This window comes from Aythya ferina, assembly GCF_964211825.1.
Source record: "Aythya ferina genome assembly, chromosome: 1".
NCBI lineage: Eukaryota > Metazoa > Chordata > Aves > Anseriformes > Anatidae > Aythya > Aythya ferina.
The window spans coordinates 18521900-18548247 of record NC_140296.1 but is presented as its reverse complement, the minus strand read 5'-3'; the positions used below and the strand labels follow the sequence as shown (position 1 = coordinate 18548247).

At 38.9% G+C, this 26348-nt stretch overlaps 1 protein-coding gene across 3 annotated transcripts in view; it reads right to left on the bottom strand.

Annotated features, from left to right (window-relative positions):
- RNF17 (ring finger protein 17) overlaps positions 1-24630 on the bottom strand; it is a 45093-nt gene extending 20463 nt beyond the window's left edge. The window contains exons 1-21 of one of the 3 annotated variants that reach the window (XM_084491906.1): positions 24474-24630; positions 24173-24255; positions 23386-23470; positions 22823-22875; positions 21779-21834; positions 20285-20375; positions 18129-18209; positions 16610-16710; positions 15598-15769; positions 14330-14406; positions 13606-13680; positions 12441-12715; positions 8439-8513; positions 7078-7239; positions 5756-5945; positions 5467-5632; positions 4806-4996; positions 3726-3861; positions 3099-3252; positions 2279-2394; positions 244-364 (exon numbers count right to left, since the gene is read on the bottom strand). In XM_084491906.1, the coding sequence (XP_084348032.1) occupies positions 244-364; positions 2279-2394; positions 3099-3252; positions 3726-3861; positions 4806-4996; positions 5467-5632; positions 5756-5945; positions 7078-7239; positions 8439-8513; positions 12441-12715; positions 13606-13680; positions 14330-14406; positions 15598-15769; positions 16610-16710; positions 18129-18209; positions 20285-20375; positions 21779-21834; positions 22823-22875; positions 23386-23470; positions 24173-24244 (2449 nt within the window). In that variant the 5' untranslated portion in view covers positions 24245-24255; positions 24474-24630. Of the gene's footprint in view, positions 1-243; positions 365-2278; positions 2395-3098; positions 3253-3725; positions 3862-4805; positions 4997-5466; positions 5633-5755; positions 5946-7077; positions 7240-8438; positions 8514-12440; positions 12716-13605; positions 13681-14329; positions 14407-15597; positions 15770-16609; positions 16711-18128; positions 18210-20284; positions 20376-21778; positions 21835-22822; positions 22876-23385; positions 23471-24172; positions 24285-24473 lie in introns of those variants that run through there. The other 2 variants (XM_084491905.1, XM_084491907.1) reach the window with 2 other exon arrangements.
- Positions 24631-26348: the final 1718 nt, after the last annotated feature.

The window sequence follows — 26348 nt, the reverse complement described above, 5'->3', positions numbered from 1 at the left end:
TAAACCAGGATATTTAAATCCTGTTCCACCGGCGTGGCCCACAACAAGAGATGTAACAGAACTTTCATCTGAGGTTGTGTCTTTTACACCTCCTTCAGTTAGTTCATGTCTGGATGTGCACACTCCAGGCTACCCATCACAAGTACGGATATAAACATTTCAAAGACGTAATAGTACACGTTTCTATATTTGAGTTCATTTAATAATACTTAAGCAGAAACCAACACACTTGTGATAACTTACCAACAATTGAACACACCATAAATTTATCTTCAGTCATTTCTTCAAATCTTCTTGTGGCTTCTCTGTTCCACTCATCTGCTGCTTTGTAAGGCTCAATGTAAGCCAGCCTACACTTGATTGCCTGAAAAACAACTCAAATTATCCATTTGCCATCACGTCTCAATACCATCCCATTAGAATAAAACCAAACAACACCTTGATTTTGCACCCATGCAGGACAGCATGACCAGGATTCCACTTTAACAACATTTGATCAGACTTAAGACCCATGTGGTCCCCCAACCCTGTAGCCTGCAGATGGACATAAAGCTCAAACTCAGTAACAGTCTTGCTGAAATAGAGCTTACTTCTCCTTGCCTCCCTTCATGGGTAGGTACAGAATCGGCTGCAGAGGACAACAAAGGTTATTACAGAGAGATTAAGAGGAAAACTTTAAACCTGTTTTGCTTAACTTAATGTAGCGATACAAACTTAAAACATTTAAGCCTAACGTGACTACAACAAGGATTTTACAGAGATGCCAGAACACCACAGAACTTATGTCAGAATACTTCTGGAGGTTTTTGGAGGTTTTGGTAAGGTATTATGATGACAAAAAAAAAAAAAAAAAAAAAAAAGACAAATCTGATGAGATGAAGTACTTTGTTTAAAATAATTCCTCTTTAGCATCTTTACTTCAAAGCTTGGTACCTATACTACAGCTCAATTTTAAGTTAGTTAACTGAATATTACTATTTCTTCCTTCTTGTTTATTGCACGAAAAGTAAGAAGAGTAACAGAGGCTGGGAAAAAAAAAGAGAAAGGTAATGGAAATAAGCATGTTTGGGAGATGTTCTTAGGATACAGGCAGTCAGGAATAAGAAAATAAGACTGACTGACAGGTTAAATAACTGTTAGACAAAAAGGGCTGTGGATGCCAAAACCAACAATACTTTAACACTTCTCATTCCAGTTTTGGCACTATTTCTGCAGTACCAAAGTCATTTAAAATGAGTGCAAACTGCATCAACGGGCTTCTCCTTTAACAGCCTAATTAACATCTCTTGTAACAACCAATTGACACTTACATCTACAGAATACATGATCGTGTATTAAGAGTTAACAATGCTTACGTGCAACAGGACAGACCTGCACACAAGCAGCTTCACTTCTGATACTCCTACCTTCTGAATCCTCGGTTTTGCAGTGTTGTATTCATTCATGTTTCAGAGGATTTTAAATCCTTTTTTTTTCTTTTAATTGAAGATATGAAACCATAACAATGCAAGCAAATGCAGGCCTGCGCATCTTTCTACTACTTGCCTTAAACCTAATAGCAATAGGAAGTATTTCTTAAGTTCCTGCAACAGCAAAAGCATTTTGCCATTTTCAGTGTTTCCTCTCCCTTGCTGTCATTATAGAACAGCTGAATTATTTCTGTTGAAACTCTTCCCAGAAACATCTGTTCAAAATATAAACAGCTAAATCCTGTTTTTTGTACAAGATGCCAGCCAATGTTAGTTACAACAGTCACTACTTCCGTGGCCTAAAACAGGCTATAAAACCTATCAACAAACACATCAAGTTTTAAAGCTTAGAAAAATTAGGATTGACAACCAGAACTATCTGATGAACAATAGAAGGTGTTTTTTTTTTTTTTTTTTTTAAACTTGTGTGCATTTTTTGTTTGACAGAAATACTTTTTCCCACCCATTTTTTTCCTTGCCAAGAGGGGAAACTCCCTTCAAACGAAAAGTTTAGAAAATACCCAACTTCAAATGCTTTAAAACAAAGATACAGTTCTATTAGATTACTGTTTGAAAATGTTACAATGTGAAAATTAATTATGCTTTCTATGATGGAGTAAAAGGAAGTATTTGAATAAACATACACACCCACATACACACCCCAACCCAAGGTAACACTGGATTTCAATTGAAACTGACATCACTTAATTGACATTTCATTTACTTGATAATCTTAGCAATTCTGTGTTTCCCTTTCCATCCATCTGCATTTTATTTATTTTCAGTTGTTAGTTTGAGCAATAACTTACCTTTTCTGGAAAGCTGAGAATCTCATCTTCTGCTTTGCATATGTCTTTAAGAGTTACATTAGCGACGCTGCCAAGGTCAACGTATTTGACCACAACTTCTTGCGAACGTGGCAGCCCTTCAAGAAAAACAATCCAGGGACAAAATCTTCAAGTTATTACAAACAAAAAGGAGTATCAAATCCAAGCAAAATCATCAGAATTTCAAAGCAAAGTCCACATTTACACCCTTTTAAAAATATCACATTTTCACATGATCTACAAGCTAATGATTTTTTTTTTGTTTGTTTAAATGTAAGAGTCAGCTCTTTTGGATTCTTGACTTAAGTTTAAGCATTCTGAACCCGATACATCTCATCATTTTAAGAGATGCTGGCATATTAACTACATGCCAAGGAGACATGCAAGCACACATCCATGCACATTAAGTACACTGCCCATACAGGCATCTTAGAGGTCTCCCTCTGCCTCCAATACTTTGGCGATTACTACAGGAATTACTACCCCATACTAATTACAACCAGAGGTTGGATATAATAGACAAATCTGTAGCTGAAGCTAATGTGAAATATTAAAATATGTAATAGAATTTCAATACCAAAAAGTAATTGTACCATTTCTTTTGCGTCAAGGGATATGAAGCACAGAGTAAGAAAAAAATACAACAAACATTAGCAGTACTGGATTTATGAACCTAGCTGTTAGAATGACTGCCTAATAGATGTAACGGTCGTTTTTTTATTCATTATTCACATCCAATGGGTGACTGATCAAGCGGCACATCTGATTTTGTTACTTAGCATTACAGCAGAAGAACCAGAACCTGTAATTTGTGCTCTGTACCAATTCCCATCTTTGTGTTTTGCAATACAGGGTTGGCCTTCAAATGGGCAGACAATTTGCAAGTCTTCGCTATCCTGGTATTTGTGTCTCTCTTTGTTTTTCTTTGGAAAAGCTGAAGTATCCAGGCTATCTACCTAAATTAAGAGCAACAAAACATTCTGTAACACATACAGATCAGAATTCTTAATTTTCAGCAGTATTTTTGTTCTTTTAAAGGAAATTATTTCTGGCAGTGTATTTTGTACTCCTTACCCCCATACTGACCAATAATTCACTTCACGTGTTCGTAACTAAAGACCCTAAAGATTATTGAATATTGCCCTGCTCAGTCACTATTCTTAACACCAAACTACCACACACCCCCATGGAAATCAACCATGTAAGCAAACTGTCAAAAAATTTGAGGGCATTCCAGAAATTCCTGCGTTTAATTAGGATTAATCTAGAATTCTTACAGCTAATCTAGTATGTTAATTCCAGAAATCCTATGACGACTAACATCAGAAAATAATGGAAACTGTAACTCATTTGTTGTGTACTCCAAGTAGCTCAACATAAAAATACCTGTACAGAGTTCTATTTAAACAGACCTCATTTCTAAACTTACCAATTGCAGATAGAAATCACTCGGACTATTTATGTGGCAAACTACAACAAAGACTTCTTTTTCTTCTGGTATCTTAGGTGGTTTATACCGCAAGACCGTATTATTTTCTAAGTGATTAGGAAGATGTGACTTAAACCTAAGGTACAAAAAGAGTTTGAGTAACTTTTGTCAAAGTTGACTGAGAAGGAAGACCTATATTCGTATGTCAGTTTTACTATGAAAAAATGAAAGAAAACATTTCAAAAGTAACTTGTTCCACATTTGTGTGAACAGCTTGAACTTTCCTTCTTGCAGTCTGCACAGCCAATTCTAATTTCTCCCCCAACAAATCTACCACAGTAGTAAGATATCTGCCAGCTGTCCCCTTTAAGTATTTTATTTGGGAAACAGAAATGTGCATTTACATTGTCCCCTCTCTACCCCCCAAAAAGGCGAAGCCCACTATATTGACAGAACATTTTTAAGTCTTCTTTCCCTCACTTATGAGAGGAAAACAATTACCAGAGGAATGCAGATGCAGCAGAAGTCATCTCCCACGTATCATTACCATCAGCCTAATAACCACCAAAGCACTCACTGTTCTTTTCTATCTCCTGTCTCTTTTGTTAGTCCCTCCAAAACAGCCCCCTTCTGTCCCAATGCCAACGTCAAGCTCCCCCTTATACCCACCCTACTGTGACCAGCCTGGCTGTCACTGCCTCCCGTCCAAATCAAAGACACAAGGCTGGTTTTGGCATGCTTTTCTCTCAGCAGGGGATGATGAATGACATGGGGGTAAAAGGAGAAACCACTGTTCTCAAACTTACACAGAAATTTAGATTTGATAGTTTTCTGAAATAAAGTTCATTGTCCAATTAAAGTTCTGATTAGAGAAAATGAACGTTTAGTGTTTATTAGTGGAGGCAAAAAAGGGCATCAACGGATATTGCTGAACATGAACACATCACACACTAACACACCGAACACTGCAAAAACAACTTGCTCAATCAACTTCACTTTTTAAGTTCCAGTATCATTTATGACATTATCATTACTCCATTATCATTTCTGTCATAAGAGCATAGACCAGATGACACTTACCTTGCCAAGTCCAAAAAAACTAACGCATCCTTGAGGGATACGGGCATGTCACTGCTGATTTTATTATGTGGAGGTTTTTTCAAATCCACAATGAGAACGCCATTCTCTTCTCTAAATATGGTCATTAGAACAACTTTATTATTGACCATCCCTAAAAAGTTTGTCTTTGCTTCCTCTCCCCAACTTTCACTCTGTTAGAGAGAAAACAAAAGTCCTGATAATATCTGAGAGTCAAAGAAGACAGAAACAAGGAAGTGAGCATGGATGCATCTGAACAGAAGTGCATTCAGTATTTCCTAAGAGCACAGATTGTTTAGTTCATATCCAGGACAACACAAGATAATATCATTTTGTGATAGACCATTAAGTATTTTAACTGCATAAAACTAAGTCAAGCTGATATTAAAATCTGAAATGTATGAGCATAAACCCAGAGGCTTTCTAAAGGCAGACTGCTGTTAAGTTTGTTTCCTTTCCAACTAAAGCAACGCAAGCCATCTTTTAATAGATACACATATACTTTAAAATATACTCTGTATTAGTAAGTTTTATTCTGTTTAGACTGGAGTAAGATTGTGGTACATTATGCACTCAAATTCTTTAATGTAAATCTTAAAATGAATAAAATTCTCCTGAAGTAGCAGAGACAACTTTTACTTACTGCATTTTTGGGAACAATATCTTTCAATGAACACTGGACTGCTAAAGGAGGAACAGCTCCAAGTTCTGCCTCAATATTCTTATCTGGCTTCCTTACAAACAAGCAGATATCATCAGGTTCAATAGTTTGCAAAGGAGAAGGTTCAGGTTGTTCAGCAGCATCATACCTATTGCCAATGAGGAAAAAAAAAAGCTACTGAAGCATATTTGCTGACTGTTTCTTAACAGAAAAACTCTTAAGTATCAACTCTCAAAGGACAAATGCAGAGAACAACTCTTTGTGAACATACCCTGAGAAAATTAAAGCTTCTGAACTCCCAACATCAATCAGAAATACTTCCATCACTGCCACATCACAAACTTTGTATCTTATTGGATCAGAAGGCTTCTCTTCTTTTTTACTTTTTACAGGGATTAGTTTGGTGATAGTTCCACGACACCACATTCCAGTTTCCTTGCTCTTTATGAAAATTTCAACACCTACATGGAAGGAAAAAAAGCCTAAATTAAGAATTAATATATATTTTACACTCTAAGTATTATTTCTGTTCTGCCTGACATTCCGTTGTTGTCCATCTTCCACACAGGTAGTAAGATCAGTGCTGCTAAACAAAGACACAAAAACATTAATAACCTTGTCTTAGTATCTGTGTCCCCTCATTCATTTACACAATGTCTGTGCAGCTAGGAGACAGTTGGCTTATATTAACAAATCATTTCTGGTAAGCCTTCTATACCTTTTACTGAAATGCCATTAAAGTCTAGTCGAGTCACAAATAGTTCTGTCAAAGTCACATAAGAAAACCTGCATGAAAAAAAGTCTACTCCACAAACATCAAAACATTCGAAAATATACATACTTCACAAGTTCCCTACTTCTGCATAACATACCCAATGTTCATCAATTTTCAATTGAAAATTTTCTATTTTCATCTCCAAAATTCAGAAAAAACACTAATAAAACCACCTATACTTTCCAATGTGATTTTTGATTCTGCTCTGTATTCAGGATTGTAACATACTTTTTATCACTTTTCTGAACACCTTCTAGGAATAAGTAACATTGTCAACATGTAAGGCCGAGTATTTTTTTTTAATTACTTAGCCATACATTCTTATTTTGTCTTTCATTTTATTTGCAGAATGGTTTCTATCCAGTCAGTGAATTGTAAACATAAACCATCTACCTACCAGAAGTGGCACGTTGCTTGCATAAGAGAAAGCAAATTTACTGAGGTAATGAAAGAACAAGTCTGTTCATTACAATCAGTATTCTAAAAAAGACCTTAACAGCTAACAAGCATCACCTAACACTGGAAGACATCAACATTTACAGCCAGGCGTGTTCCTGCTGTTAGTTTATACACTGGATTTGGTAAGGCCAGTTAGTGAAGAAACTTTTTTGTGTTTCCGTAATTTCCATTTTTAAGATTTAATACAAGTCTACTTTACAAAACAGTTTTAATTGTAGATTCCAGAATACACTGAAATACTTTCCTTGGAAAAGGAATGGGAAAGGAAAAAGAAATAGAGAAAGAAGACCTTACTGAAGAAGATATACTAAAGGATGGTAATTTAAGCTAGCTCACGCATTTAGAAATGATTCATTTACCTAGTTCCAGAACATCTGAAGGCAAGAAATAGGAACTTTTACAACAACAGAAGTTATTCAATTTCTCCTCCAAAAAAGCACCTTCTTTCTTCTGCGAGTACCGACGAATATAGAAGTGGCATGGATTTACAACATGGCTTACAAACACTAGCTCTGTTGAACCTGAGCAAGACAAAAAAACCACACTGATCAAACGCTGTCCAAGTGACTCCAGTGAGACACTATTAGACATGGGATTAGTTATGTTGCAATCGTGTAATATCTCATTACCTCAAGCAGCTTTCAATGTGAAGTCTGCTTGCACTTGTTTCAAGCGAGTTACACATTTGCCTCCTGATTAAGTTTGTTCTTTTTAATGAGTAAGAACTACCTCCCCTGAGCCACCCTGCAAAACTGAAGGCTGTCTCAATACTTACAAAGTGGCCTCCTGAACTTACAGAGGTAATTCAGAGCTTTTATTCCCTCTACTTAACAGAGAAGTACAAAGCTCCTAGAAAGTAAGCTGGAAAGCTTAATACAGCTGCTTCTGAGAACAGAAATCCTAAGCGCTTTTGTACAGCAATTCAGTGTTACTGCATCAGTCTCTAGCTTGTCCCAAGTAGACTAGGAAAAGCATGCATTTTACTTTGCTAGACCACTGATAAGGCTTTGAACTGTCCTTTCCATAATCCATAAAGCTCTGGAACACTTATTTCAGCATATTACTAATAAAACTGATCATAGCAAACAATTCTATGATAATTTCAACTCTGGGATCTGATTTTCATAGTGTATTCATGACAGAAGCCCAAACGTAAGAGCCTGGGAAGGCTCAGATATAACTGATGTTTCTCCACAAAAACTCTTTGCGCTGTAACGAAGCGGCAGCGAACTCTACAGTCCAACTTCACTATGGGCATTAGAATTTCTCTATGATGTACTTCCACAGAAGTTACGAACTCAAACTACTTGCATTCCCTACTACTGTGCCACAACTCTGACAAAGCAGCTAGTGAATGTACAAGTTATTTGAAAGCTGATGCCACCACATCACGTATCTACCACGTGCTGAGACACTGCCAATACTGAGTTTCTGAGAGTTGCTTGGGACTTAGCGTATTACATCTTCTAATCAAGTCATTCTAGAACAAACGTCAAAAGCGGGATAGTTTTTACGTTGGTAAGGAGAGCTGATTAGGGAGCATTTCTGCTAAGTTACGCTGCTAGTGCTAATGACATGAGCAGTATAAGCACCTTCCAGACTAATCTGAGCTCGAAGGAATTCAGGAGCCTGGTGACTGCTCTTACACACCAACAAGTATGCGTTAACTAGCCAGAATCTCTAGAATCAGAATCTCTTTCTAGACAGGAAAATCACTAACCAGCTTTGTGTTCAGAACGTGTTTCCTTCTTGGAAAGTTTCTTCCTCCATTCATTGTGGCGTTCTGGGGAAAGCTCTGTTTATTGTTTTAGAAGAGAAGTTTAGTCAATTAGATTAGGTGATTATTTACACATATGCAGTAAAGCAGCAAGCACAATGCAGAGGTTACACATATTGCATTAACACTGCAGACTGATAAAAACTTCCTAACACTCATACCCATCATGCTACTACACAGCATTGGTTTGTATCACATGCTACCACTCAAGTTCTGCTGAGGATTTTGGGGTTATACACATCCGGGTACGCAAGCTGAAGGACACCAGGTCATTGCAAGGAGAGCCCAGCTCTGCAGGTAAGGGCCTTACTATCAGGATGGCCAATAATTAGACTTGAGGGGAAAACAAGGCTAGCGCTCGCATCCCTGCCCCTCTAACTTATCCTTGAAAGCCTTCCCAAGGTCTGTTAGAGTAACTATTAGCTGACTCCAAGGATGCCTGGATTAAAAGGTAAGGAGCTCCTTTGACAAGTATTACTGTAATTCAGTAGCATGGATTAATTAGTGATGGGTCAAGTTCATTGTACCCACACATCTGAAAAGTCTGGGGCATTTCATGGACACAAATATTTATGCTTTTAATTCCCCACTTTGCTTCCTAGGCCCTCTCTGGGGTTGGCACAGACCAGCTGGAAATTTGCTATCCTTTTTTTGTGTGTAACCATTTTCATACCTGGTGTGACTGAAATAGATGTACTGAAATAGATATAGAGGCTATGTATAAACGGCCAGCCCACATACTAAATCCAGTGTTACAATCCTATCATGAAGACAACTGAAGACAGGCCTAACTCATTTTACACTGCTTCTTGAAGGATTTTTCTGACCATTTTGTAAAGTCCACTGAGATTATTGAATACGCTCTTTTAGACAGCTGGATCAAGAAATTTACCCCACCCTCAACACAACATAGGCTTCCACAAATGCTCCTACATATCATCCCCACCTTCTCCAAGTGACCAACCACAGACTGTTAAACCCAGTATGTTTGTGGAGTAATGAGAAAAACAACATGCTGAAGTTAAACAACTTCATTATGGAAGAATCCCACACTATCTGTTGACAAGAACACAGAGGAAACAAGAACTCAGGATGGACTGGCAATCTGCACTCTCCACTGTGAGAGTGCATCTGTGTCACATTAGGTAAGACATTAGGTAAGAGGTTTTCTGCCCTTGCAGCACTGACAGCATCTTTATTTACTCTACAAAATTGAGATGAATGTGCGTATGCCCTCCTGGAAGACTCCAACAGCATCTATTTACACCAAAGCAGGCATCCTCTCAACTGCTTAAATGCTTTAGCAGTTCTCATGTTTGAGAATCAGCAATGGTGTATGGTGCTTCAACAGATGTGCAGAGCTCCAGGAATGATACTTCACCCAGGTACAAGCAGCTGGAAAGGCCACTAATGTCACCTGCCTCCTCTAAGTAGCCCCACGTCACTGCTGGTGGTAGTTTCTCCCACTTTAATATTACAACCTTCCAGTATTCACTTCGCCTTTAAATAAGCTTACCCTGTACCTAAGGCTTTTGAATATGTGCATAAATAGGTGAAAACTTCATTGCAAGCTGAAGGAATTTATTGTCTTATTGTCACATTTCAACTACTTGGGGAAAAAAAACTTAAAAGTAAGCTCAGGGAGAAGCCTGTCACTCCTACATGCAATGTGACAGAAGCACCCCAGGAATGAGTGCTTCTGGAAGGAACCCTCTGGGCATACTCTGTCTGAAGCATGGAAGGCTACACTGATCTACAGCCCCTCGTTTGGTGCCTGATCTAAAAGCTTTCCTCTACCACCTCATCTGCCCTTGCAATGACATCATTTGAGCAACAACAGGTAGATGGCACATGCTAAAATCCTTTGTGTTGAGTGACAGGAGCACCTAAATTTATCCTGAATTCAAGACAGTGTGAATACAAGACAGCAAGCTTCATGATTTCTGTTGTTTCAGAGAGCACAGATTGTTAACACAGGCAGCAACTCCTTTATTGAGAAATAGATACTAGGATCTGAAGACACGAATATTCCTTGACAAACATGGGATGAATTAACAACACTGAACAAAAACATAAAGGAGATCACCATTATCCCAACTTTTCACATTTCCATCTTTGCAAACATTATTCCTGTGGACAGAGAAGTTGCCATCAGCTCAGACCAGGTGATTATTTAAGTCCAGGTCCTGTAGAGAGGCCAGATCTTTCACTCATACAGCACATAAAAACTTTTGGAAAAAAGCTATCAACACGTGTTGAACAAAGGCTCAAATTTACAATTAAGTGCTGAAGTGCACTAAAGAAACCACTATTATTCAATACTAAACAGTTCAGGACAGCTTTGCTTTAGGAGAATCGCATCCAGCCCAGACACAGAACTTAACTGGCTTAGCTAGAATAGCCTCTAGGAACAAACCCTTCCCTGGCCTTAGACAAAGAACAAGGTTGTTTTGTCAGTGAGAATAACGCAACATCCTTATCATGAGGTGGAAAGCAATTGCATCTACCAGTGTTGCTCTTTTCCAGTCTATGAAAAGGCATTCAGCAGTCAGACTGATCACCACAAACACTGATCAATTTTCCTAAAGATCTGCCATCAGTATAGTTGTTTTCCACTCTGATGTTTTCTGCTTAACTGAAACATAACTCAATACATTATCAAACTACAGTCCATTTTTCCATAAGCACTTCTGAAGTGCATTTGGTATCCTAATCCTGACCCAATCTTAACAGACTGCAGACTCAATCCCTAATTAGTACTAACTTCTTTGCTACTAAATGCAACATAAATCTGTACTATCAAGTTGTTTTTTTAAAAAAATTATTTTAGGACCCTCCCACTTAAACTGCAAACCATTTGAAATGCTCTCTTGGTACCCAACCAGATCTGAACCCACTTAGGTTTCATTTAGTACCACAACAGTAGGTGTGTGCCAAAGGAGTGAGATCCATCACCTGATAAGAATGAAGCCTTTCTATCTTGTTCCAGGCAGAAATGTTTGATGGGACTTTTTTCCCCTCACAGAAACAGCAGGGTGAACAACAGTCCTCACAAGATCAAGGAACAGTTCATTAGTTCTTCAGACTTCTGTGAGTGAGAAGTAAATTACCAGTTCCCTGAGTTGTTCCTTTATTTCAAAGCAGGTACAGCAGTAGCTGAAGTACCACAGTATTAGCTCTTCTCAAAGCCAGCCATTGTTGGTTCTGAAGTGGCTTCATCCACTTTAATAGAACTGGAGAATGTGAAAAATCCAACTTCCCTACAACTCTATTGAGCTTACTTTTGTACCCACTCCAAGCAGAGATGTTGCTCTTCTCATTACAGGTGCACTGGTCACTGACCACCCCCCATAGTCCTCTTTTTCCCCCCTTAAGTGCTATTTCCACGTTCCGAGTTATTCCTAATGCCTTCTGCCCTGCCACCTCCTGGACTCTACCTTGGAGGACTTTAGAGGACTCATTCCAGTGTGCTGCTGACTGCCAGTACTGCAGGGTCCAAGACTGGGCACAGCGCTCTGGATCCAGTCTTGTCGAGCAGCAACCAGAGGGGCAGTACCACTGGCTGGACCTGTGAGCTATACCAACACTGCCCTGGGAAAAGCTAACAAGCTGAAGAACTTAACTGCTGTTGCCAGGTAAGGTATGACAATGCCTTCAAAAGATTCAGAAGCCCAGCAAACTGCCAGAACAGAGCCAATGACACGCTCTGAAGGGGACTAATGATTAAGAGATTTGAAGAACCATCCAGGCAGACATGAAAAAGCTTGTGAGAAACATCTTCCCTAAGGCAAGCTAAATGAAGTGAAAGATGTACTACAGGAGTTCAAAGTAAAATAAAGTACAATACAGTTATCACTGCACAGCTTGCACTAAGCTAACTACAAACGTAAGTAACATTGTGCTTGCCATCTGAACATTGTAAGCATCAGGTATTCAGGAACTTACTTTCCAGGTCATCTTCAATTATTTCTTCTATGATGACATCTGGGCTGGACGGGCTCTTGGGTGGAGCAGGAGTGTTCTGATGAGGTACCACAGCAAGTGATTCTTGTACTTGCACATTTTTCACTGCTTTGCGAACACCAGGTTTATTCACCCAAGCCTTTATTTTACTTTCTCTGCAAGGTGGTGGAATCGTATTGTCTACAGAGAGCTGAGTATCAGAGCTTGGCATTTCTTTTTTGTCACCAAGGCTAAGAGCATTCTGTCCATTATCTTCACTGTATTTGGGAAAAGGTTTATTTTTAGACACATTAATCCAATCTGTTTTCAGAGAAGCACACAAGTCAAACCAGAGGTTTTATTAAGAAAATATCACTGTTCTGAAAACACCTCGTGAAAGCTCATTGAAACAAAACTCTATTATGTAGTTTTTCCAATACCAAGACAGCAGCACAGGATTTCTGAAACCTAGAAAGAATTGGCACAGAACTGGTACACGTTCTTGGGCACAGCTGAGTACACAGAATTGTCCCTGCTTCAATAATCAGACAGCACAGGTATGAACACAAAGCACTTGAAAGACATCAGTAGTGTGAGATGTTCATGCAAAAAAAAAAAAAAAGACATGCTAGATGTCTTACTACTGACAGTTACAGTCAGTAAATCTTTTTAACATAACCAGTGCTGACCAGAAGAGCCTTCACAACAACTCCATTCCATTTTTCAAGTTTCTGTCTAAGAACACAGGAAAAAAATGAAAAGGACAAATATGAAAGCAATTGCAACTTTTTGATGTCACCTGTTCTGGCATACATGCTCAGTATTTAGATCATGAAGCTGGAATACTACACATTCCAGTATTTGTTGATCTGAAATTTACACTTTCATGAACCAATTTTCATATGCCAAAGTGATAAACACTTCTATTATCAATCAACATTAAAGCTGATAAAACAGCATAAAAACTAGGGAATATAGTTAAGTGAAAAACAAGTAAAATTGAAATGGATCAACTGGAATGCTAACACAAGCATTTAACAAAAAGTTTTGGTTCTTTACACAAAAACTAATAAACATGGACTTTTTAAAATTTAGTCTCCAATAAGTATTTAACTATTAAGAAACACTGAATTACTGTACCTGTTCCTCTTCATTAAGAAATACTTACTATCCAGATGCTCCCCATTCTATCTTCCCCAGATTCTTTAAAAAAGATGTGATCTCATCAGTGTTCAGGAGAAATCTCGAGAGAAGAAACATTACAAATACCTGTATCACTGATGTATGACACCTATACATCAAACATGTCTTGTGTGATACACATCTTTCAGCACAAAATTCAATCTTTTACTCCATGCCATATGTGATTAGCTACTCTAATTTCACTTCTCCACTTCTATGAATCAATTTGGTTGCTCATTTGTTTTCACATTCACACTTGGAACTCTCCTGCCTCTTGCTCTACTTCTCATACAGAGTGGTTCTACATTACTTACTGAGTTTCTGCATCTTAACCTACCACCATTAGTTTCTTCTTACATACTGGTGTCTTTGTTGAAGTTAAAAAGTTTTATTTAAAAAGAATTAAACCAACGTTTTCCCTACTTTCTAGTTGGAAGAGTGTTTAGAAGTTGCACAGGTCTGTCAGAATATATTAATGCATGTATTTGCTTATATAGCATCAAATTTTGTGCTTTCTCCTGACACCTCAGATGAAGGCAATCATGCCTTTTCAGCAGTATGTTTGTACACACCTGAACTAGCAGTTTCAGAACTATTTAAGCCAGGCAGCTTAATTAATGCCACTTAACTGTTAACCAGACAGCTTTTGTAATTAAAATAACAAGCACACCTATTTATCTGCCAGTATACCTCCCACTCCAGTCATTTACCTTGGAGATGTTTTTTCCTTCAAACTATTCACTGCTGAGAGCTCAGCATCAACCGGCAACTTCAAATCATGAATAACCTGAAATTAAGGAGCGCAGTCTTAGTCTGCAATATACACAGAGAATTATGCAGGTGCCTATTAACTATGATACGACGGTCTGAGTATAACATATTTAATTCTACCAAAAAGTTTACTCATTAACAGCCAATAGCCAACTGTTAATCTTATATAGTCAGTTATGTCTTGCACTGACAAGGCTTTAACACTGTGGTATTCTGTAGCTGTAGCATGAGACTAGAAGCAGGAGTTGACATTTCCTTTTACATGAACAGCCACTGGGAAGGTAAATTCTAAACAAAAAGGTGGGCACCAGCCTCCAGAGTTCACACTGAGCAAACAAATGCATGAAGAAAGGAGGGATTGGAATTCCTTCCTGGGTCAGATGAGAGAGATCAAGTTTCTTCACATGGAAAGCAGTAAGTGACTGCAGGAAACATGAATTTAAAAAAATCAAGCTGCATGCAAGAATGGCTGGTGACCAATTGTTACTTTTTTTTCTTAACACAAGGACTACAAAGCCTCCAAATCAAAGAGCCAGGTGACAGACTTAGAATGACAGAGGGAACAACTCTACACACACCTCATTACAAGTACCAGAACATGGAACAAGCTGTCACCACATATGGCAAAATACAGATGTACACACATACACAATGAAAACCCTTAACCTCTACATGCCCAGGTTCTTAGATTTTCCTCCAAGCACCTTCTCTGTTGACACAGACAGGATATCTCAGTGCCAGGAGCTTTGCTCTGATACAGTACAGCAGGTATCATGTTCCTATAAGTAGAGGCTATGACAGGGAACAAACATAGAAGCAGAGGCCTGGACCAGGAGAACAGACTGAACTCTGGTGTCGTTCATTCAGTGTGAAGGCTGGAGAACTTTACAATGGGGAAGACTTGAGCCTAAGATCTTGAGAACACTGCCCTTTCACACACTACTGGCTCAGTTTCCTGTCACTCCCCTCCATTTGCCATTGCCAATAGCAAGCTATTTGAGACCAGGCCCACCTTTTTTGTTTAAAAAGAGTCACAGGACTGATTTGTGACCAAGGCCAAATTTAGACTGGCAGTGCATGTGTAGAGATGGGTTGGCAGAGTACATGACTGTAGAAATTTCAATATTTAAATCGAACTAAAAAAACATCATGGAAGCTTTCAATACAAATATGAGTTTGTTCTTCACAAAAATTTCACAGTAACTACCTGAGTCAGATCACAGTAGGTTATTACAGAAGGTGTAATTTTTAATTCCCTTGCTATCCTAACAGCACCATTCAAGCCTTTTTTCTTCTCTTCAATTAATTGCTTAGCTTTTGCAACATCAGCACTGTAGTTGTTGATGCTCTCCACCAATTCTGCACACAGTTCCTTTTTCCTGTATTAAGGAAAAAACACTACTTTTCAGAATTCAGTAAGCACTCAGCAGTGCAAATTCCAACTTTGCCTACAAAGTACAATTGCCACTTATACCACAAAGTGGATGCATCTCACAGAAATACCATTATTCTTATAGTTAGGTGCAGACAGCACAGAAAGCTAAGATAAATCAGGGGAAGCAGAACAGTTCACAGCCGTGAACCTTTTTCTGTGAAGAAACTTTAAGAACACGTCCACTGAGGCCTACAGGTACCTCCACATGCATCCAGCTGATAATCACAGAAAGTCCTGAGTTGGAAGGGACCCACAAGGATCATCAAGTCCAACTCCTAAAAAAAATGATAAGCTTAATGGTTGGATTAAAGATTAGATGCCCCTTGCAGAGGCTCTTCTGTACTACTAAGCTTTGCAACAGACATGCACTGCTTAAAGTACTGCTTTAATGTATAAAAAGCTGAAGACAAATATTCTTTAAAAGAATGTTTTTTTATTTTTTTTTATCAGCTTGAACACTTGCAGAAAGCCTTTATTCTTCAAGTTATTCTCCTTAAACTGATCATTCCCCTAGTGGCAGCATCACCCCCACCCCCCAAGCTATTTCAGGAAGAAAGTCATTAATGCTATTCTGAGATTTTCTTTGAAAGCAGAAGCTGAACATGCTACTGGTTTCCAACCACACAAGCTAGCTTCAAGAACTAGATACCACTATGAAAGAACAAATACTGTGTAAGAGTTAAATACAGGTATTATGAAGTACTGTAGTAAGAAATCCTGGACTGTTACTCTTTTTATCTGAATAACTCGCCCATTGCCCCTATCTCACAGATGAGAACATTACCTTGACAGGACAGAAGTTAGAAGCTCATCGAATTTTCTATCTGCAGTTTCTGCAACTTTGTCTCCTTCCTGCTTCATTTTCAATTCGAAGCACTTCAGCATCTATTCCATTCAGTATAGAGTGAACATGTTTATGCATGATTTTTTAAACTCAAGAAATAGAACAGAACCAAAGAATAGCCAGGCAGTGATGAACACTCCAGCATGAGGAATTAACACTAAACTGTGCTGTGATTGGTACAAAGGAGAGCAAACCAATCAGAGGATCGTTACACAAATACAATGGAAGAATAGCTATAGATCATTAATCATTTTGTTTTCTTTAACTTCTAGTCAGCTTGCACTGTCTCGATTTTCATGGCCACTGAAGTGTCCAGATACAACAGGCAAAAAACAGGAACTGGAATACAAGTTCTGCCTGAGCACCAGGCAGCACTGCTGTGCTGGGCAGGTGACGGAGCCCTGGCACAGGCTGCCCAGAGAGGCTGTGGGGTCTCCTCCTTGGGGAGCTCCAAAAGCTGCTTGGGCAGCCTGCTCTGGGTGTCCCTGCTTGGGAAGGGCTGGCACCAGGTGACCTCCAGAGGTCCCTGCCAACCCCAGCCATCCTGGGATTCTGTGACCTCGGGCCCACTGTCTCACTTTCTTCATGACATTCTAACACAGCACCACACACAGGTAGTTAGCAAGCTAAGGTTCCTACTGTTTAAACTCACTGTGAGCACCTAGAAAAAGAAGTAAGTTTATTCCTGCAGCTAAGCAGGTGGTTTCTGTTGCTATAGCTACATCTAATGAAGAGATTATTGGGGAAAAAAAATCTCAGAAATACAACTGCTTTGGCAATACTCAGCCTTTGCTGACAAGCTGTTAGAAGACCCCAGTTGTAAATGCATGAGTTGTTAGAGCTGTTGAAATGCAAGGATTTTACAAGATGCAGTTAGTATCCGAAGCAGGTACTTAACCTAACTTTGCTTAACTGGCAGATCAGCCACTGCAACAAAACAAGTTAGAGAGGGAGTAGAAAATGGGTTTTAGTGACTCTCCATGCCAAACAGAATGATCCAAAAGCTTAAAGTAAAATCACTGAACACCTCCATGCCTGTGTACCTTAGAATACAAATGGAATGTAAAATGGTAGACAAATGCAAGCCGTAACACCTTTTCTTTTCTACCTTTAAATCCAAGAAGCAAGAGAAAACACAAATTAACTTAGCTGCCAAAGCAAAAGCAAGTGTGATTTCACCCTGCTCTGAGGAAACAAGCTCAGTACTTTAAGTTTTGCTTATACATGGTTATGTCTAATACACAGATATACCTAGGAACAAGTTACAGACATGCTCAGGTACTCCTCACAGTCCAGAGTTACATGCTATTTATGCACAGAAACAGTCCAAACAGCTGAAGTAAAGAAGTTTAAACATGCTCTTAGTGCCTTTAACAGTACATTTCCATGAGTAGTCACGACAAAAAGCTTTAATCAAGGCTAGCACATAACATTCCAGGATTTCAATATTTTCACCTACCTCATCTGCATCTTGCAAGCGGCTGAGATTACAAATACCTATCCACAAAGCTTCATCGATGCCTTCCAGAGTTTTGTTTTCCTGGGGAATGAAAGCAAGTTGATTGGAAAGATAGGCTATACACAGTTCCATTTTTGACAGACTTGAGGTAGGTGACCCTGGTGAACTTCGTATGTCTCTGACTAGCTCCACAGCTGCCAACAGGCATGGAATAGCTTGTAAACATAATTCAGGTGGGCTAAGAACATTACTTTGGAGTATCTGACTGACTCTGTATCAGATTTTGCTAAATACATAAATATTTGCATGTATACACAAAAGAATAACAGAATCAAAGGAAGCATACAGAAAAACCAGGACAAAGTTCCAAATACAAAGCAAAGAAAGCATGCAGGAGAGAATAAAGGAAATTGTGGCTTAGAGAAGTGCTGCATTTAGGAGTTTTACTTGGGGATAAAACAGCAAGAAACTTATAAACTCAGTGTAATGCTGATGCAAGAGAGTGAAATACTCTGGTATGAACTGGAATAGAAGCAAATGTATACACATAAGTGTGTTCTTCCACCACTGTCATTACTAAAGTTAGTATTAAGAGGGCTGGCATTTCGCTAACTGATCATCATCAGTTGAAGATGCCTCACAGAGTCAGGGCTGGTGCTAGTAAAGTCTGTCACTATGGGGAAACCCACTTCCATTACATGTCTGTTAAGTTGCCTTTGGCAAATATCTTCATTTCTAAAGGGTTACTTATCAGTTAAGAAATACAAGCTAAAGAAAAGTTAAAGCTCAAGTTTGAAAACCTGGAACAGTTCTGCCTCTGATCAAACAATCAGGTAGGTGGATGAAAGTGCTGCCATACCATGATCTGGAGTTTTTTTTTTTTTTTTTAAGATGCTTGTTAATACCTTCATCTCTAGAACAGATACACAACTAATGGAGCTGATCAGCTCAGATCAACTACGTCTCATCTTCAAGAGAAAATTAAGAGCAGAAAGCCCTCCAAATTACACATTCCGATGCCACCCAACCTGAAGATATAAAATACATGTATAAGGAGACATAAGGTTAAAGCACATGGAGTAACATGTAACCCATCTGCTTCATGGTTATCATTATGGTCAGTGACAATAAGTAAATATCCTTTCAAAACATGGATATTCTCATCCAGTGATCTAAGAAGTGATCCTGTCAGACTTTGAAGTCACCAGCCACAAATAAAGTACTCTGGAGAAAAAACGGAAAAAAACACAAAAGGAAGCAGAAGCTCATCAAGATTAGACTATGATCTCAGTGGAAGTTACTTTTCCATCCTTTGAACTCATGATGCGGACACCACTCATTCTCAAGTTTTTCAAACAGGTAACTTCTGTTCACAGAAGTTCAACTACCATCAAAAGACTGCTTATGACCTCAAACATGATATACTCTAAAGATGACTTCAGATGATTTGGTTTAGTATTTTATTAACATAACATATTGAAGTTTAAGGTAACGATGCAGATTTATTTCTGATAAATCTCCCAAAGATGTTCAGAAAATAACCATTTTCAAACTTTAACAGGCACTAACAAAAACTGTATTAGGAAACAAGCATATGCAATTAAGATACTTTCAAGGTAACCATACAGGATAGTCTCCATCCAAGAACATGGGACTGGCAGAGGATGTTTCATTAATTTCCATTTTATTGGAACTTTAAAACATGCAACAAGTCAGCTTATTTTTTTGCCTTGAACTTCACAAACCTCTTTCAGGAAGATCATGTTAGAAAACCTAACAATGTTTTCAGAGATCCATTTGTCCCATCATATTGCCTTGATAAACCACTAGACTGCTTTAAGGATGCCCTGCAGTTGTCTTCTATTTGAAAAGAAAACCCCAAAATCAAATACTGTGAAACCTTTCTATTTTTATGTTCAAAACACCTGATAGCACAGCCAGCTGAACAGTCTTCCTCAGCTACAGCCTGGTTGGGTGTGAACAGCATTTTAAATAAAACGAACAAACTTTAGTCAAATTATTTTGTTAACACCATAGTTGTACATCAAACCCATAACAGGATGGAAAAATAGCACTTAATAGTTAAGATTGCAGGTTTAAGAAGTGCAGTATTATGCTTACTGAAAAAGTGACAAAGAAATTCAATATTAACACACCGTGTCTGCTGATGGAGCTACAACTGGTTTACAGCTATTTGAGGAAATCAGGCACTGAACATTTTTCTCTTCAGTGTTGGAACTGGAGGGCCTGCAAAACAGAACTTTAAGGAAAGACCCACTCACATTAAATAAAAACATACTTCCCTGAAAGATGTAAATACGCTATTTGAGCATTTCAGAATTTGTCATTAAACACATGTGCACAACTGTTCTTAAAACAGTTCAGTTTACATGGTCATGTTCTAGACATACCTCATTCTTTTGTCAAGGTCCCTTCCTAGCAGCATCACCTTAAAATTCAACTGTATGATCTACTATTTTAGCTTACAATTAATCTTAAAAAAAAAAAAAAAGACAGGAACAAAAGCTTACAACGCAGTAGTGATTTTTCACTCCAATGAAACTAAAATGCATGCCCATTCATATTCCAAGATTCATTTTTGTTGCCCATGTATTTTCTTTTAGCTATCCCATCAGGTACTAGGCTGTTTAAGTTCTTCTAATAGAAGGCATATTATACCAAAACAATACGGGAAGCCTCTTCAATTCTGTTGTCTGGTCACACAGCTCTCTTATGAAGTATATGGTAATGGTAAACAGCTGTCAAGACCCTCACAAAAACAGCCTGCAAAGAACAACTAAACTGCAGTAAGAAAGCAGCGTTGTTTCTTCTACATTCCATTTCCTGTGTGATGGACTGTGAGAGGACTTGGCAAACACTGCTGCACAGGCTGACACCCATACACAAAATCTTAAGATTTACCTTATTTTGGTCAAGTTTTGACGCGTCTTACCATCTTATCTGCACCTATCGCGTAAGATTAATTCCCATGCATCCCTTACACTCATGTAACAAAACCCTAAGAATTACCTGGAACTATTCTTATTTATATGAAGATGACTCTCCATGGCAACAACAGTAAGGGAAACACACCCTCTTTCAGACTTCAAGTTCACATAGCCTAGATAGCTAAGTAAATGTAATATGACAATACCAAAGAACTTTGCCAGCATCTAATTTTGATATTTCTAGTAATTGGTTACCTAAGCAGTAGGTGCAATGGTGCCAGGAGCAGCTGGAGATGCACTTTATGTAGGAAGGACTGCCTCCAACAGGGTGTTTCAGTGGTTCTGTCTCCCTGACCCCTTATCACAGAGTTACCGTGAACAGCATTTAAAACCTTCAGTCCCAAGTATTTCAAGTTAAACCAAATCTGTTTTTCCCCCCCCCCCCCCCTCTCAATGAAATACTACTCATATTTAGATGTTAGAAACACAGGAGGCCCTCAGTGCTTGTCTGATGCCCTCAATTAAGTTGTGTTTTGGTTGCACCAGGCAGCCATCCTGAGAACACATTGGTAAAGTTTAAGTCGCATTAAAAAATAGAAGCAAAAAAATCAGCTGGAGAAATTTCTGGAATTTCTTACTCAGTCAATTCCCACCCCAGTGTGGCATCTAACCACATAAAAAAGTTGAGTTATGAAGGTTTACCTTCCTAGATCTTCTGAGCTGCTACCACTCAATCCAAGTTTAACATCCAAATTGGGCTAAATTCAGAGGGAAAAGTAAAACAAATTCAAATACAGGATAAAATCGAACTCCCACTGTAAACAGCCTACAAATCCCTTCTCACCTTCAGCAAACCACCCCCCACCCCACATATTCCAATGAGGCCAAGCTTCAAAACGAGCACTGTTGACTGAGCAACCAGTTGTGCAACAAAACAGATTCCAAGCTGAAGTTCGTAGTCAACATATCCTTGCAATAGCGTTTCTAGTAAATGGAATGGCAATTTCCTGTTTGCTCTTAGTACTTTTCCCCACTGTTACGCAAAACTAGTAAGTGCTTCCAGTATACTGCAACAGTGAACTTGATTTTTCAGTAATTTTACTGAAATAACTTCAGTAGAGTTTAATGAATTGGTTTAATTACCTTGAATATTTGTGTTTTGCAATAGCAGCTGAATTTGAGTTTCACAATGGAAGTACCAGAATGGCCACACCCCACCTTTCAGATTACATTAAAAATACCCTGAAAAAAATGCAGTTTGTCCAAAATGGCATTAGGATGTTGCAACACAAAGTATTCACAAGCAGAGCAGTTTTCTTATGTTGAAAGAGAGAAACATTCGTAAGGCACACGGTACTGTTCAAACAGAAATTGTCTTTTAGAGAAATCTTCTCTTTACTTGGGAACTGACAGGGAGACTTTTTTAAATACACATTTATACCAGTTCTTTTTTGCACATTTATGTGCAGATGAGAAGCTAGAATGGAGTCAGCAACAAGAGACAATAATTGTAAAACACATTTTTCTAAAACCAGACTTTGGACAACAGGTGAGCACTTCACAGGGATACTGCACTGCTGGAAATGCTAGCAAAGACTTACTGGCAGAGCACAAGTCTACAAAGGGCACACACTTGTCTGACTAGAGCCAGGCTTTAGCCACTTTCAATAGAAGCCTAGAGAATTCTGTAATACCATTTTGGAGCACTGCAGTGATTTCAGAACAGAAAGATTTACATCAACCTACCTCTGTAGAAGAGGAACCAGAAAAATCAGTCTCTTCATCCCCATCACTGATCTCTACAAAAGCAAGCACAGGTAACACTCGACTGTGAGTGTTTAAGCTGAAAGGCACCTTAACTAGTGACACAAAAAGGAATACATGATCACTACAACAGTCTTCTACAAATACATTACACCAACAGTAAGCCCAGATATATAGATATGAAAGTTTACACAGAATTACAAAAATTTACCTACCTTTAATGATTTAGGGCATTATTTGCATGATATGTATGTTATACTGCTGCTACATGAGGGACAAGAAAACCACATGGAAGGGAAGGCAAAAAGGCAAAGAAAACACATTGAAAATGTGTAGCTATATTGCAGGAAAAAACAGATTTCATAAAGCCTCCATAGATACTAGATACTCAAAATTTTACAAACCACCAAGCAAAAAAAATCAAATTCGGCAGCTTGTTTATTATCTTTGGGAGACCACCTGAAACTTAAGTGAGAAACCTGGAACAGTGAATATTGCACAAAACAGAATTGCTGGCAATAGAAGTCAAGAACCAAAAATCTCACCTTTCACACTCGTATCATTTAATATACGACACAGATCACTTCTGTGACTTTCTTCTGTTAAGTCCTCTTCCAGTATCTTAAGGCACTGCCTTCAGAAATAGAAGTAGAGGTTTAAAATCTTTAGGGACATAAACCAAACATGAATTCTAACTCCCAGCTCTTAGAACTAAGCTCACCCGCTTTTTACCAAATGACATTATGCAGAAAAAAGGTTCAGTTAATGAGACATAGAGCACTTGCACAGAATAATTATCCTCTTCTAACTCAAGGCAGATCATTACCTCCATGATACTGAGTTTACTGCCCATGAAGGTGATACTGAAATTTTTAAGCAACCAGAACCAGTTTTCAGAGTCACTAGAACCACCACTAACCGGCTATATAACAATTTAAATCACATTTGTTTTATGCAGTTATTTAACCGAAAGTATGTGGAATGTATCAATGCCTTATTTACTTGTGAAATACCTAGATCAATAGAAGATACTGGTAACCTAATAAGCCAGTATTTGAAAACATCCCAAGAATCACTTAAAATATCTTTCTTTAAACCTTTACCAAATTCTAAAGTACCAAGAACTCTGAAACTCTAAGTTCAACCTTTCCTTTCCCAAATTTTAGAACTTTATGCATGCCATTACTGTACATCTTCATACATAGTACATAAAAACTCATCTGCAACACACGATTCAAACATTACTTCTATGCTTCTTCAGTGCTACTTCCTAAAAATTACAGAGGCAGAACAGAAAGAACATGAAATCACTAAAATAGTCTTAATATTTACATGCCTTATAGCTTTCAATTTTCTTCTTGTAAGCTCTTCACTGCTGCCATCCATCAAGTCCTTTCTACTCATCGTGTGCCTGACTTTAGAAGGAAAAAAAGAAGAGACAGACCTACTTCAATGTGCACATTTCCTCACTTAAGCAAATACAGATTACTTCCCTTTGTAAGGATTGAAAGGAAAATAGAGACGTGGAATTCTCGTGAGGTGTGTTTTCCTCAGAAATCTTTTGAGATTAACAGAAGGCTGGTCCACCTGCCTCGTGCTGCCCAGATACCCCACTACACACCCCAACCCTTACCAGTACGGGCTTCACGACCCTTTCCTGATGGTTTCCTGCTGGCACAGCCCCAACACGGCCGCCTTCCCTGCGGGCCCCACCGCTTTATAACGGGACCGCACCGAGGCCGCCGGGCACCGACCGCCACCTCCTCACAGCGCCGAGGCAGGACCGCCACGCGCCGCCCTTCGCGCGCCAAGATAGCTCTCCTCCCCGCCAATCAGCGAGCGTCTCGTCAGCCCTCCTGCCCCTTTCAGCCAATCACAGAGAGGCGGGAGGGGGAGGGCGGTGCTCGGTGCGGCCCGGGCGGGCGGGCTTCGCCGCCATGTTCTTGCCTTGAGGCGAGGCGAGGCGAGGCGGGGCTGGGGCGAAATGGCGTCCCAAGGGCTGGGCTAGAGACCGATTTTGAAAATGGCTTCTCCTTTTCTAGAAGCGTTGGGGTTACTTTATTCCAGATTTCTGTTTAATTCACCTATAGTAAAGTATAGTTAAATACACTGATATTCTGTCACAACTTTTAGATGCTTTAATTGCCAAATCATGAACCAAGTCAGCTGTCAAAGAAGCAGGTGTCCTAACAAGCCTTAGGTTATTTGAATCTTTGCACTGTTCGCACAGTAAATCTAGGTTCTACCCCAAGACCTTAACAGTGCTAAAAAAGTGTTTGTTAGGTTGGGGTTTTGACTCAAAAAGGCAGAATTCAAAAGGTCATGAGAAATTTGCTTAGGCTTTATTCACAATAGAGACTAGTTCAATGGAAAAAACAAACAGACATGAAGAAAGGATCAGTAAAGTTCAAAATTACCCAATTCTATGGTGCTAGCTCCTCTACTACTTTTAGTAAATTAATTAATTGAATATTCATACTTGAGTATGCTTTGCAGCATGACTTGGTTGAGAAGAACAGAAATTTCTACAAGTTATCCTTAAGTTGATTCAGCGCTTTCCCTCAGAAGCCCTCTTTGTTAACCAGGACCTGATTAAACTCAACTTTGTATGAAATTCTCATAGAGACTTGTAAAATTTTATAGCAGTGCTTCGTGTCCAGTCTGCATATCTTTGCAGTGGTTTGGCCTACAGAAAATTTGATTCTTGTAGATTTAGTAAGGCTGAAGGCTTCTAGGAGGTTGGGAGGGATATTTGTGAAAAGATCTTCAAGTCTAGGTCCTCCAAGTAGTGACTGATCCAGCAGTCTATAGTAAATTTGAACTGCAGACAGTGCATCAGCGAGGCTAACATGTATCACCTGCTACAAAGACACCAAAACCAGTTTATATTTCAATTTTGAATAAAGATTCCCAAATACATTCCCTTTCCAGACAGCTCCAGCAACATCAAACTGCTGCCTTGACCCTGGGGTTTTCCGTGTGCTTCACCAGATCTGCTGGCCAGGGAACCTTGCATTAACCAGTCCCACATCTCTAACTCGCAGATGGTATCTTCTATACTTAGACTCAAAAAGTGGACTCTTAATAATTTCAACCCTGATTAGGTAGCCACCACCTATTCATCAAGATTTTTTCTACACTTGGTAAATAGCAAAGTGCATAAAAAATAAAGATGCATCACTGCAAGAACAAACTCACACGTATTACATCAAAAAGGCTGTGAGGCAGAAATGGGCCCTTAGATATTGTCAGATTTGTCAAGAAAAATACGGTGCTGCTCACTGAAGAGGGCATTTGCCCAGTGAGGATACTCCCCAGGGAGGTAGATGACACCATTGAACAAATTAGGTTCAAACTTTCTTTAATACAAAAAGACCCACTCCTGCTGATTGTGCAGTCCCGGTTGCCATTTACCATCCTTATTGGGATGGTATTTTGAAACTCGATTACAACCAGCACTGAGAGGAGTCCATTGCAAAATTGCCCCACAACCTACATGACAGACTTT